The sequence below is a fragment of the Triturus cristatus genome, chromosome 6, assembly GCF_964204655.1.
Source record: "Triturus cristatus chromosome 6, aTriCri1.1, whole genome shotgun sequence".
Taxonomy (NCBI): Eukaryota; Metazoa; Chordata; class Amphibia; order Caudata; family Salamandridae; genus Triturus; species Triturus cristatus.
This window is the reverse complement of record NC_140589.1, coordinates 919,057,123-919,070,641: the sequence shown is the minus strand read 5'-3', so window position 1 is coordinate 919,070,641 and position 13,519 is coordinate 919,057,123. Positions and strand designations below refer to the sequence as shown.

The window sequence follows — 13,519 nt, the reverse complement described above, 5'->3', positions numbered from 1 at the left end:
GCGGCTCTCGGCAGATAGACGCCCCAGCATAAGTTTTCTGAATTTTCGCAGGAGGACTCTTTTCTGGATTCACATGCCGTGCATTATTCCGCCATCTGGTGGTTGGGTCCGGAATTCTCCACTTTTTTGCTTTCCTCCTTCTATTTTTGTTTTTTGTTGTTCTTGAGCGTCGACTGACACCCCCTTTGGTGCTTCCTGTGACATTGTACACCCTCCCCAGGAACCTCCCACCTTTGATCGCCATCTTCAGATCATTTCTTTTTTCATTGTTGGGTCTGGATGTTTTGCTGAAGGTTCTTCAACACGCCGAAGAGTGGTCGGTGGGAATCGAAAGGAAGAAAAGGCGCCTTGAGGTCAAAATGGCCACCTTGAGTCATAAACAAATAGACTTTGAGTTCTTAAAGGTATTTTTAATACCGCCAAAGTCTTTGACTCTTAAAGTTCAGGACAAGAAGGACGTCAAAGAAATCTAACCTTCTTTGACACCAGAGGTTCAGAAGGAAGAAGAGGAACACTTTTACAAAGAGGAACATCTAGAGAGCATGTATCAGGGGAATCAGATTACACTGAGTCTAAGTGGCAGGACCTGGAGACTGAGTCCCTGGAAGAAGGTCTAGACTGCTATCCGTCGAGACCTTCGCCTCTGGATGGACATTGGCATTTATAACCAGGCTATCAAGAAGCCTGCAGACAAGTATGGAGTGCAGCTGCAGGAGGAAAGACCACAGTCTTGTTTCTTGTTAGAGACCCTCTTGCCATCGCAAGCCAGGAACCAATTCCTGCCAATGCTTCTAAGCGTCTTAGACCAAGGAAGGGATGCTTTCAGAGAACCCACCACTTGTAGAGCCATGACCCCAAGGGTAGAGAAGAAATAGAAGTATTCATCCAAGGACTCCGCATTCATCAAGGGTACAGTGCTGGCTGATTCGATCACCACCTTAACAGCATGGAAGAGGGCCAACATCCCGTCAACATGGGGCCGCCTCCTGACAAGGAGAAGAAAAGCATGGACCTCCTGGATAGAAAATTTGAACACAGTGCAGCAAGCCAGTGGTACATTCCAAATTCGAATGCCTTCCTGAGCAAACATGCTTCCCAGCACTATGATGAAATGGCTGAACTTATGAAGCACCTGCCAGGCCAGTACAAAAAGAGAGCTGCACACCTGGCAGAAGTGGGGAAGAACATTGCCAACACATGCCTGAAATCAGCATTGGACGCAGCAGACATCTCAAGCAGCCAGATGATGATAGGGATCATAGTAGGCCGTCACTCATGGCTGAGAATATCAGGATTCAAGCCAAAGGTACAGGCTAACATACTAAGTATCCTATTGGTGTAAGAATCTGGCTTTTTATGTAGTGCACCAAAATGAGGTACACTTTGTAGAAAGTCCAAACGTCCTTTATTGGTTTACAGGGCTTAAATTAATAATCCAAAATGCCCTCTTTGCAGTAGTGTGGGTGAACAGAGCAAATAAATAAAACACACACTCAAGAAGAAACTTCAGACCAATGTAGAAAAATAACACAGATTGTGATATAATTTTAGACACCAAGATCATCGGGATCAGACGTGCTTTAGACGTTCTAGATTTTTAAAGGGAAAACAGTAGAAAATCACAGATGTCAGATTTGAGGCATAATCCTCAAACACTGTAATGTTATCCTTTGGGAGAAACATTCACTACATAGGTTCACTTACAAACGATTCTCAGGGTTGCTCTTGGACTTAAGGTACTTAGGGGGCTAAGCTCCAAAGAACCAACTGCAGTTAGGATTTACCTGCCCTAGTGTGTTCGGGTGCAGAGGTGCTGGTCGTGATGGTAGCCTCAAACACTACCTGTTGAAGTCGATGGAGAAACCTGTAAAAAGAAAACAGCTGCAAGTGGTGACTGGCAAAACTCAGAGGGGCTCGGCTTTCGAAGGTCTCTGGAGCAAGAGGGCACCGTCTGTTGACTCGGGCTGTGGGGCTTTGGTGCATAGGTGTTTTGTCCGGTGAGTCGCTTTCGTTGAAGGCTCTCACTTCATGGTGTCAACCTGATCTAAGGGCAGCAAGGCCACTCTCGGTGCCGGCCTCAGTGATGCTGACATCCCTTGTTGGTAGGTCGGCTTTGGCAGAGTTGGTGTCAGGATTGGACACTTAACAAGCCTTGACTGCTACAATGGCTCTGGTACCCAAGGTGTTGGTGCTGGAAGGTCTTGCTGCTCCAGACTCGCTGGGTAGAGAGGGATGATCTCTGGGAGATACAGAGTCCTCCTGCTGGGTGGCTGCTTCCTCAATGTACCCGGTAGTCAGCGGAACAGTGTACAGGGCAGATGCGGTAGGTGCCTGCAGACTGCATGAAAGTGGCTCCTCCACTTCATGGAAGATGCTGACTAGTTGGGGAAGTACTTGTAGCCCTCCAAGGTTTTAGGAGGATGCTTAGCTGCAGGACAAGTTGAGTCTTTGCAATTTTTCGGGCAGCAGCAGGCACGCAGGGTTTTGTGTCAAATCTGGGGCTGGTCCACTGTTCTTGTGTTCTGGCTCTTGGGCCTTCTGTTCCCTGTAAACTAATCTGAGTTACTGGTGTCAGAGGGGCATCTGAATACTGAATTTTGTTTTGTTAAGTGGAGTGTAAGGTAGTAGCCAATGGGCTACCTACCCTTGGGGTGCCTACACCACCTATAGCTAGTTTCTGTTGGGAGTGCACATAAACCTGACCCACAGTGCTTGGTTCCACCAAAAACAAGATAGCGGAACCCCTCTTTCGTTCACTTCAGGTAACACACCTTCTGACTAGCTAATTTTCCCACCTGTCCTGGTGCCAAATGGGCCTCAGGGAGGGGGTGGCATCTCCCAGGTCTGAGGGAAGCTGGGGGTTGCATATCAAAGGCGGTAGAGGCTTTAAAGCCTCTGGACTTAATATGCTAAAACACTAGTCATCCTGCTGGAGGAGGTGTGAACACCTTTCTCCAGTCCAGGCATTCTTTCCGACTTCGAGAACACGGGCTCTCACCTGCAGGGGGCCAGAACGATACCAGTCAGCCAGCACACTAAGAGACTAGTAGTACTCAGGTGGCACCTCTAAGGTGCCCTCTGGGTGCATATCAGGACAAATCCAATACTGCCTTTAGAATGGATTTGTTGAGATGAAGTGTGTGATACCAAACACCATTATTTACAATGAAGACATCATGCCGCTGAGTAACTCGTGATGACCAGTGCCCAGTACATGTACTTATGATGGCTTCCTGAACACTTGCAATGTCATGACAATGGAACCAGACATCATAAGTGCATATAGGCTCATGCAGATTTGTTCCTACTTATAATATAGTGTATCCTGCCATAAGGCTCTAAGACCTGATTTAAGGGTGACTTAGCTATAGTATATGCAGTGTGCATTGGCATGGCACACAGGGAGCGGGCCGTGTTGTGTGTTCAAAATGGTTTGCACCATTTCAAGCACCCTTCAATGGCAATCTGCATGCAATTTGTGTGTGGGTTCCTTAACCCCTTCAGCGCTGGGCGAATTCCGCCGCGGTGCTGAAGGGTTCGAGCGCGGGCGGGCTCATGACGGAACGGTTCCGTCATGAGCACAGCTCAACCGTGGCTCATGACGGAACCGTTCCGTCATGAGCATGGAAGGGGTTAAGGTGGCATAATACATGCTGCAGCCCTTAGGGACCCTCTTTAGTACCCATGCCCTTGGTACCAGGAGTACCATTTACTAGGGACTTACAGAGGTGCTAAATGCCTTGCCAATGGTGGTCCAATACATTTGTTAAAACATTTTTTTAAGGGAAAGCGCACTGGCACTGGGGCCTTGTTAGCAGGCTTCAGTGCCCTAGTAGTTCAAATAGTAGCACAAAGAGGGGGGGACAACTGCAATACAATTCCAGTTTCCTACAGCAAAATAAAAGCTGTTTGGGAGCCCTGTTGACACCCTGAAACAGTTATTGAAAGACAACGAAACCGCAGAGTCCATGGAGGCACTGCAGTTTAAAGGAGGTTTACGAAGAGGTACAGTGGCATCACGCATGCCTGTGGGGACAGCTAGCTTTCAATCGGGAACGTCACACCAGGCGTTCCAGGGAAGCAGTTTAACCTCAGCACCCCAGCAGCACCAGCAGTACCAGCAACAAGGAAGTTAATCCTTTCACAAAAGAACACGGGGGAGGGGACAGCTTCAGAGGGGAGGCACAACCCCACCAAAAAGTTACTTCCCCAAAAAAATAATTGCCTGTCACTTACACCAGTGGGAGGCAAAGTAAGAAATCAGACTCTCGCACTCAACACCAGTGGGAGGCAGAATAAAGAACTTTCTTCAGGAGTGGAGGAAAAAAACATCAGACAAGTGGATCCTGAATAGATATTGCATAGAATTGGACAAGGTGCCTCCATCAAGGGGACCAAAAAAGGTCTATTCAAAAGAAGAAATATCTTCTACTTAAGCAAGTAGAGGAAGTGCTGGAAAAGAGAGCAATAGAAAGAACGCCAAGAGCAGAAATCAACAAAGGATATAATTCAACTTGTACTGAAGGTCGACTGATTTCTACGCCCAATTTTAGACCTCAGATTAAAAAGGACAACCTGCCAGGAAGTCATCCCACAAATACAACAAGCATTGCCAATAGGTCTCGCCTTTGGGACCTTATAAGTGTTTAGACATGCGACAGTTGATGTTGTTGCACCAAGGATATTGTGCTGCATAACTAAATACTTAAAAGGTCCCAAAAGCGAGACCTATTGGCTGTGCCAGTGCTTGTTTTTCTAGCTCTCTTTCATTCCTTGTGCACATTCCTGCGGGACTCTCCAAACTAACTCTGTCAAGAGTTTACACCCTGGGAGGTGCTCACAAGCAGACTCTGTGAGTTTGCAAAACATGCACGAGGAGTGCCCTTTTTAGTTGCAATGACTAGGGAAGCATGACGTCATCCAGTGTCACTGGAGTGTAAACGAAACTCCATGACCCAGAGGAAGAATGCGCTCAAAGACGTCGCACCATCACGGACACGTTTCGCCCTGCTTGGTGAATGCCCGAGTGAAAAGGTTATTGTGCACTCACAGTAAGGAAGCTTAAACGAGGCAATGGAGGAGGTTAAATGTTCCTGATATTGTGTGCTTGCGAACGGTGCCATCCCTATCGCAAACATATAGCGCTGTGAGGCATAGATAGTGTTTGCCACCAAAGGTGTGGGGGCTTGAAAAATAAAGGAAATTCAGAGAAAGAATTCTGACCTTTAAAGATAACTTAATTTTTGGTGTTTGGAGCGCTTTGTTGAGGCCACAGTTAAGTTGGCATTATACAAATATTTTCAATAAAATAAGTAGAAATGAACTGTGACATATATTTTAAACAAACCGCAGCCATTTTCTGCTCTGAGAATAGCCATACAAAAAAAAAGAGATATATGAAAAACAGATACTAGACTGTGCACAGGTTATCAAAAATACTTTAAAAATGGACGCAGGGACCCCATAAAAAGCATGCGTTGATAACTTTAGCGATTTCAGATAGCCAAAAACCTATAAATAAAGACTGTAGCAGCTTAAAGCCTGCACCTCAATTTTTAATGCGATGGTTTCCAAAGTTGTGTGTGCGTTTTTTTTTGGTTTTTTAGAAAGCAAGTGTTTGAGGCATATGAGCTGCAGAATTCATACTGTTGCATAGATCGCTATCTGGTGTTGGGTTCAGATGCTTGCACCTTGTTGTTGTCTTGGAAGAAGTCTTTTGTAGTCACGAGATAGGTGACTCTTCCGTTGGACCGTAGTGCGCATGGGCATCGACTCCATCCTCAGATTGTATTTTTCTGCCATCGGGTTCGGCTGTAACTTCAGCGGTCCGGTACCGTGTTTTCCTAACCTTTTCGACGCGCAAACCATCGAAAACTTGACGGTATTGTTTTTGTTCGCGTGCCTTTCGACACGCTAACTCTAATTCGATACCGGTTGTCGACGTGAGCCGCTGGGCCTATCGACGCCATTCGGGCCTATGGCTAATGGAAAGGACTCCATTCAAAAAATGCCCCCAGTGTGGAGCTAAATTCCCACACAGCCACCAACACAAGGTCTGCAACCTTTGTCTCTCGCCTGAACACAAAGAAAATGATTGCCAAGCCTGGGCCTCCTTCCGGTCCAAGAAAAGAATCCGTGATCGCCAGGCTCGATGACACTTTATGGCGCAACAAGCTGCACTGGTGCCCGAAGACCTCTTCGATGAAGGCCCGATGTTCCAGAGGCAGAGAATTCGGAGGAGCTCGACATCGTATCCGAAGAAGATGACTCAGACTCCTATCTCCTATGACCACATCACTCCAGGTCAACGAGTGAGTACAACTGCCCCTGCCCCAACCCCACCCGACAAAACAAAGGCTCCGGTCAAGACTTCGCCTGAAGGCCTTAAACGCAACCGAAAGAAAACTTCAGAAGCTCCGAAGACAAAGGAGAAGCCTTCTGGCAGCTCGGGACCAAGCAAGCCACATGTCGGTGCCCCAAAAACACAGTCGAAGCCGAAAGTGGAAACACACCCTACTCCCGCTGCCCCCAAAAATGCCATGGCACCGAGCACTCCGGCACCGAAAGAACAAAAGGCCTCGGATCCGAAGAAACATCGACAACCTTCGGATCTGAAAAAGATTTCGAACTCGACACCATAGCCGAAGGACTCGAAAACCCCCTCTAAGGCTTCAGATCCGAAATCGAAACCGCGTTCGGAACCGAAAAGGTCGGCGCCGTAGCGAAATACTGAAGAGGAAGAACTGTTTCGCCCAGATCCTATCGATCCGAAACAAAAAACATTGCATGTGGACCCTAAAATAGGCCATATTGTCAATATCCCGCAAAACAAGAGGAAATTTGACACCCCACACATCCCTGAGGTGCCTGTGAAGAAAAAAGACTGTGCAACTTCACCATTAAGACACTCTTCTCCTGTTCTTCCTTCTAAACCTCCTTCTCCTCCAAAGTCTCCCATACCTCCTTCATACTCACCACCACCACAGGATGATGATAACCTAGAGGATGGGGGAGGAAATATTGACCCTTACAATGATCTTTATGATGACACTAATATACCACAGGACACATGGGACGACTACAATGACCCTGGAGATTCTCCAGACCTTCCTGATACAGATACATACCCAACAAGACCATCTCCCCTAAATGACAACATTGGGTTTACTTAGCTCATTGATAGGGCTGCCCAGTATCCTGGTGTCCAAATGCATTCAGACCCCACAGAGGAAGACTTCCTCATAGACACTTTTGCACAGTCACAAAGGACAGTACAAACATTACCTATGCTGAAAGGTGTCATCAAACATGCTCTAAATGTCTTCAAAGACCCTTTCCAGGACCAGGATTCTCAATCCTCGGATTGAGAAAAAAATATAAACCCTCCCCTAATGATCCCACCTACATTAAAGTCCAACTCCCGTTAGATTCCCTGGTGGTGACCAATGCTAGGAATTGTGCCAACTCTCAGACCTCCGGTGATGCTACACCTCCAGACAGAGTCTAAATTACTAGACGCTTCAGAGTTGCCTCCCAATCAGCTAATCACTGGAGGATAGCTAATACACAAGCATTACTTGCCAGGTGCGACAGGGCTCTCTAAGACGAACCTAATGCAGCAAATACCTGACCAATACAAGGTGATCTGATTCAGAAGGGCAAGTTGATCATGAACACATCCATTAAATGTGCCCTCGATGCAGTAGACACTGCATCTAGATCAATCAACACTAGTGTGTTATTACTTGATTTTGAAAAAATGGGCTGAAATTTAGAAAATGAAAAATTCCTTGGGCTTGAACTGACCATGTGAAAAGGGAAAATGTGATCATGTAGTATAGTTGTGGATGTTTACAGACTTTTAATAGAAGACCGCTGATAAATCATCATATAATGGTTAACATGATTGAATCAAAGAAGCAACACTTTTTTACTCATTACATTGCTTAATCTTATTTCATTCCAAGAAGCAAGAGCAATTGCATTTTTGTCATTTTTTATTAAAAGTATTATGTAGATTTGTTTATCTCACTGGGGGTATCCTCATGTTCCATGTTCAGAATGAGCCTTCCAGGTATGCAGTTTTACCATGCCCAGTTCACCTTTATACCATAGGGTGAGGTTTGCTTCAAGAGAAGTGACGTTTATTTAAGAAGGTTAGTTGTCTTGCGATTCACATAATAGCATCAGATTACCTCCTGGTGTGCTCTGTGCGCTTGATTTCTTGAATGCTTCTCTATTGGCCTCTATTTTTTTTGACCTACCATATTTATGGCGTGCTTGTCTGCTGGACGTGCATAAGTCACCCTACACACACGTAATCTTTCTTACTGTCTCACACACCTCTTTCACATTTTCCCTTTGAAGTTTTCCTGTTGTCCCATCTGCCAAGTGTCTCCTTGCGAGCGATGATGGGTGGTAAATAACATTCAAGAGAGTCTGCTTTCCATGTGCTTCACTGCTTGCGCATGAGCAGGATAAGAGAATGCAAAGCGCCCTGATCTGGAAAGTCAAGCATTGTGATTTTGATTTTGATTGTGATTGTGACTTAATGATGAGTTGATAGGCAATAAGTGTGCGGATTGGTGAATACGCATAAGAGGAAGAAGACTAGAATGTTCTTTTTACTTGCGTTTTGTGGGGTGCACATATATACATGTCTGCCTTTCTGCTTGTTTGTGGATCCGTCTCTGGCTGTGATATGTACAAGTTCGGAAGGCAGGCCACTCTGGCAAGTGGTTTTTTAAACTTTTTTTTTTTAGTTCTACAACTTAAGAATTTTTGTACATTGTTGAAATAGGAAATGTTCTACATTGCGTTGCATATTCATGTCTTTTGTTTTTCTTCCTTTAGGTGCATTGTTGAAACAGAAAACCTTGACGAACGGGTAATTGTAGTGAGTCGTATAATTGAAATACTTCAGGTATTTCAAGAGCTGAACAACTTTAATGGTGTGCTGGAGATTGTCAGTGCTATGAACTCCTCCCCTATTTACAGACTGGACAACACTTTTGAGGTAGGTTAAAAATCAAAAGTGTTTATCTCTATGAAATGATTGTTTCAAATGCATTATTACATCATTTATAGTTATTTTTCCTACATTCTCCTTGATTTCATATAACAGATGAGGAGTTATGGTTGTCTTCTTTTATTTTGAACTGTTAGAGTAATCTGTTCTTCCAGAAATGAAAAGAGACAGTGCAATTCTAATGGTAAAATTAATTCTAAAACCATTAAAAACAGAGCAGCTGAATTTTGTTGTGTTTTCTCTGTTACAACTTATTTGTTATGTTTTTGTATATATATGTTCGAGGCATATGAGCTGCAGATCACACACTTAGGAAAGTAGATCGCCATCTGGTGTTGGGCTCGGATGCTTGCAGGTTGTTGTTGTCTTCGGAAGTCGTCTTTGGTCACGAGATAGGTGACTCCTCCCTTAGACGACAGTGCGCATGGGCATCAACTCCATCGTTAGATTGTTTTTTTCCGCAATTGGGTTCGGATGCAACTTTTCCGCTCCGGTTGGAAATATCAATTCCAAGCTTTTCGAAGCGCAAAACTTCACACAAAACATCGAAGCACCTTCATTCTCGACATCGATTTCATCGGCTCGATTCCGGACGTCGACGCGTGCCACTGGGCCTATCCTCGCCGTGAGGCCTACGGCTCATGGAAAGGACGCCTTTCAAAAAATGCCCCCAGTGTGGAGCAAAATTTCCGCACAGTGACCACCACAAAGTCTGCAACCTGTGCCTATCACCGGAACACGACGAGTCCAGCTGTCCAGCCTGCGCATCCTTTCGATCCAAAAAGACCATTCGAGATCGAAGGGCCCGACGACGCATCATGGCACAGAGAACAGCTCCGGAACCAGAGGACATCTTTGATGAAGGCCCCGATGTCCCGGTAGAAGATTCAGAAGTACTACAAATAATTTCCGAAGCAGACGACTCAGACGACCCCATCACTCCTGGGCAACGTGTGTGTACTCCTGCCCCAACCCCACCAAAACCAAAGGCATTGGTCAAGACTTTGCCTGCTGGCCCCAGTCGAGACTGAAAACACCCTTCAGAAGCCCCGCCTCCGAGCTCGGCTCTGAAGAAACATAAGCCTTCCAGTAGCTTGGGACCGAGCAAACCGCATGTCATTGTCCAACTGGCACCCTCGGCACCGAAGACAAAAGACCACTCGGCACCGAAATCGGCTCCAACGCCTTCGGCCCCGAAAACACCAAGGCCAATAGACAAACCGGCACCGAAGGTTCCCAAGCCTACAGATAGAACTTCGGCTCCGAAACCGACATCGGCACCGAAAACATCATCGGTACCGAAACCACCGGCTAAGCCCTCTCATACGCCTCCTAAAGCCAAACAATCCACCGATCAATCAAAACCTCGATCGGAACCGAAATAATCGGTACCAAAGACTGTTCCTGACGAACAAGAACTTTTTCATCCAGATCCCAGGCAGAAAAAGATTTATATCAACCCCAAGACTGGACATTTCTCCGCAGTGCCATGTAAAAAACGGAAACTGGACACACCACCTGCCCCAGTTCTTGTAAACAGGAAGGACTCTGCAACATCCCCTATCCCTCCTTTCTCTCCTATACTGCCTTCTATCCCACCCCCTCTGCCTACACCACCCTTACCGATACCCTCTCCATCACATACACCACCTCCTCAGGATGATGATGATGACCTAGGGGGTGGGGGTGACCCTCATGATCCATTCACGGATCCAGACACCTCACCATTGGATGATTGGGCATTCCCTTTACCAGACATGCCTGATCCTCAGCCATATCCCTCAAAACCATCGCCTCCTGACGATCACCTGGGGTTTGGTCAATTATTAAATAGAGCGGCACTATACCACGGCGTCACAATGCACTCAGACGCAACAGAGGAAGACTTCCTATTAGACACTTTAGAACAGTCTCAAAAGTCTGTCCAAATTCTGCCCAGGATTAAAGGAGTCATAAAGCATGACCCGAAGTCTTTAAAGACCCCGTTCCTGCCAGGGTTCTCAACCCACGGATCGAAAAGAAATATAGGCCTGCCCCTGAAGATCCTAATTACATCAAAGGGCAACTCCCTTTGGATTCTTGGGTCGTTTCCAATGCCCGGAAACGCGCCAACTCCCAAACCGCAGGAGATACACCACCCCCAGACAAAGAATCCAAACTGTTAGAAGCCTCTGGCAAAAGAGTAGCAGCACAAGCCGCTAATTATTGGCGTATTGCCAACACCCAAGCCCTCCTAGCACGCTATAACAGGGCCCACTATGATCAATTGGAGACTCTCTTACAACATCTGCCTGACCAATATAAAACCCAGGCAAATGACCTTATTCAGGAGGGAAAACTTATTTCAAATGCAGCAATTAAATGTACGCTTGACGCCGCAGACACCGCCTCTAGAGCAATTAACACAAGTGTGCTCCTTCGACGACGTGCCTGGCTACGCATTTCAGGCTTTAAGCCAGAGGTACAAACTACCATACTAGTCAGCTGTTCAATCAGGAACTGCTCTTTGGGCCAGCAGTAGACACTGCCCTTGAAAAAATGAAGAAGGACACAGAGACGGCTAAGTCCATGGGAGCATTTCAGTCTCCCCAACCACGTGGCTCCTTTCGGCGCTCCTTCTATAGAGGAGCCTCCAAAAATATGGGGACGGACACCTCCTCTACATTCAAAACCAATACACAAACATCCCCCAGTAGAGGATATTTTGGAGGCGGATACAGAGGAAACAACAACAAGGGGAGAGGTCGAGGTAATAATGACCCTCGCACCTCCCCTGTCACAAAACAGTGACTTTCCTCCACTCCCCCCAGACCATTCGACTCCGGTCGGGGGAAGACTAAAACAGTTCCTACCTGTCTGGAACTCCATCACAACAGACAAGTGTGTAAGACAAATTATCCAGTATTGTTACTGCCTGGAACTCACAACTACCCCACCCCACATACCGCCCAAACAGGGTTCCGTGTCACCAGACCATCTTACACTTCTCAAACAAGAGGTTCTTTCATTGCTTCAAAAACACGCAATAGAACCAGTTCCCTTAGAACATCAGGGTACAGGAGTATACTCACTCTACTTCCTAATCCCTAAAAAGGACGGGACTCTAAGACCAATACTCGACCTCAGACCCCTAAATCTGTATATCAACTCAGATCATTTCCACATGATCACTCTTCAACAAGTGCTCCCACTACTGCAACAAGGTGATTTCCTTGCCACACTAGATCTCAAGGATGCCTACTTCCACATTCCCATACATCCAGCCCACAGGAAGTGTTTGTGGTGGACGGACAACACTACCAGTTTACAGTCCTTCCATTCAGAGTAACAACTGCACCCAGAGTATTTACAAAATGCCTAGCAGTAGTAGCAGCACATCTCAGAAGGCAACAAATTCAAGTCTTCCCGTATCTAGACGACTGACTAATAAAAGCCAAGTCATTCAACAAATGTGTTCTACACACTCACCAAACCATCCAAATCTTACACAACTTGGGATTCACAATAAACTATCCCAAATCTCATCTCCAACCCTCTCACATACATCAGTATCTAGGGGCCACCATAAACACCTCCACAGCCCTAGCATATCCCAGCCCAGCCAGGATAGCCAATATACAAGCTCTTATCGCAAAATTCCAAATCCAACACTCTCTTCCAGCAAGAGTGTTCATGCAACTCATAGGCATGATGGCATCATGCATCTTCATTGTGCCGTATGCAAGACTTCAAATGCGTCCATTGCAAGAATGTCTAGCACGTCAGTGGAATCAGACTCACGGACAACTCACGGATCTTGTGTTGGTGGACAGCTGCACACATCGCTCTCTCAAATGGTGGAATATAACAAACCTCTCCAAAGGGCGGCCGTTCCTAGAGCCTCTTCCACAGATAGTGCTGACAACGGACGCATCACTCATAGGATAGGGAGCCCATCTCCTCGGCCACACCACTCAGGCCAAATGGACCACTCAACAGAAAATGCTCCATAATAATTACCTGGAACTGCTAGCAGTGTTACTAGCACTAAAATTATTCCAACTACATCTCCAGAATAAAGCTGTCCTCATCCGGACAGACAACATAACAGCCATGTATTACATACAGAAACAAGGAGGCACACATTCTCCCCAGCTCGCACAGAACATTTGAAGATGGGCCATTCCCCAGAAAATATATCTACTTGCAGAACACCTTCCAGGGGTTCACAATCAGATTGCCGATCTGTTAAGTCGACAAACTCAACAGATCCACGAATGGGAACTACATCATCAAGTCCTACTGCCCTTTTTCCAACAATGGGGCCAACCAGACATAGATCTGTTCGCCACACACGAAAACGCAAAATGTCCAACCTTTGCCACCAGGTTTCCCCACCCAGAGTCAAAGGGCAATGCGATATGGATGAACTGGTCAGGCAGATTTGCGTACGCTTTTCCGCCTCTCCCACTCATTCCATTAGTGGTACGCAAGCTCAGGGAACAGTCTCTC

General features: G+C 46.3%; 1 protein-coding gene across 1 annotated transcript in view; it reads left to right on the top strand.

Annotated features, from left to right (window-relative positions):
- Positions 1-13,519, top strand: part of SOS1 (SOS Ras/Rac guanine nucleotide exchange factor 1) — a 556,506-nt gene that overhangs the window by 358,695 nt on the left and 184,292 nt on the right. The window contains exon 16 of the mRNA XM_085611592.1: positions 8,854-9,016. Coding sequence (XP_085467718.1) covers positions 8,854-9,016 — 163 coding nt within the window. The remainder of the gene's footprint in view (positions 1-8,853; positions 9,017-13,519) is intronic.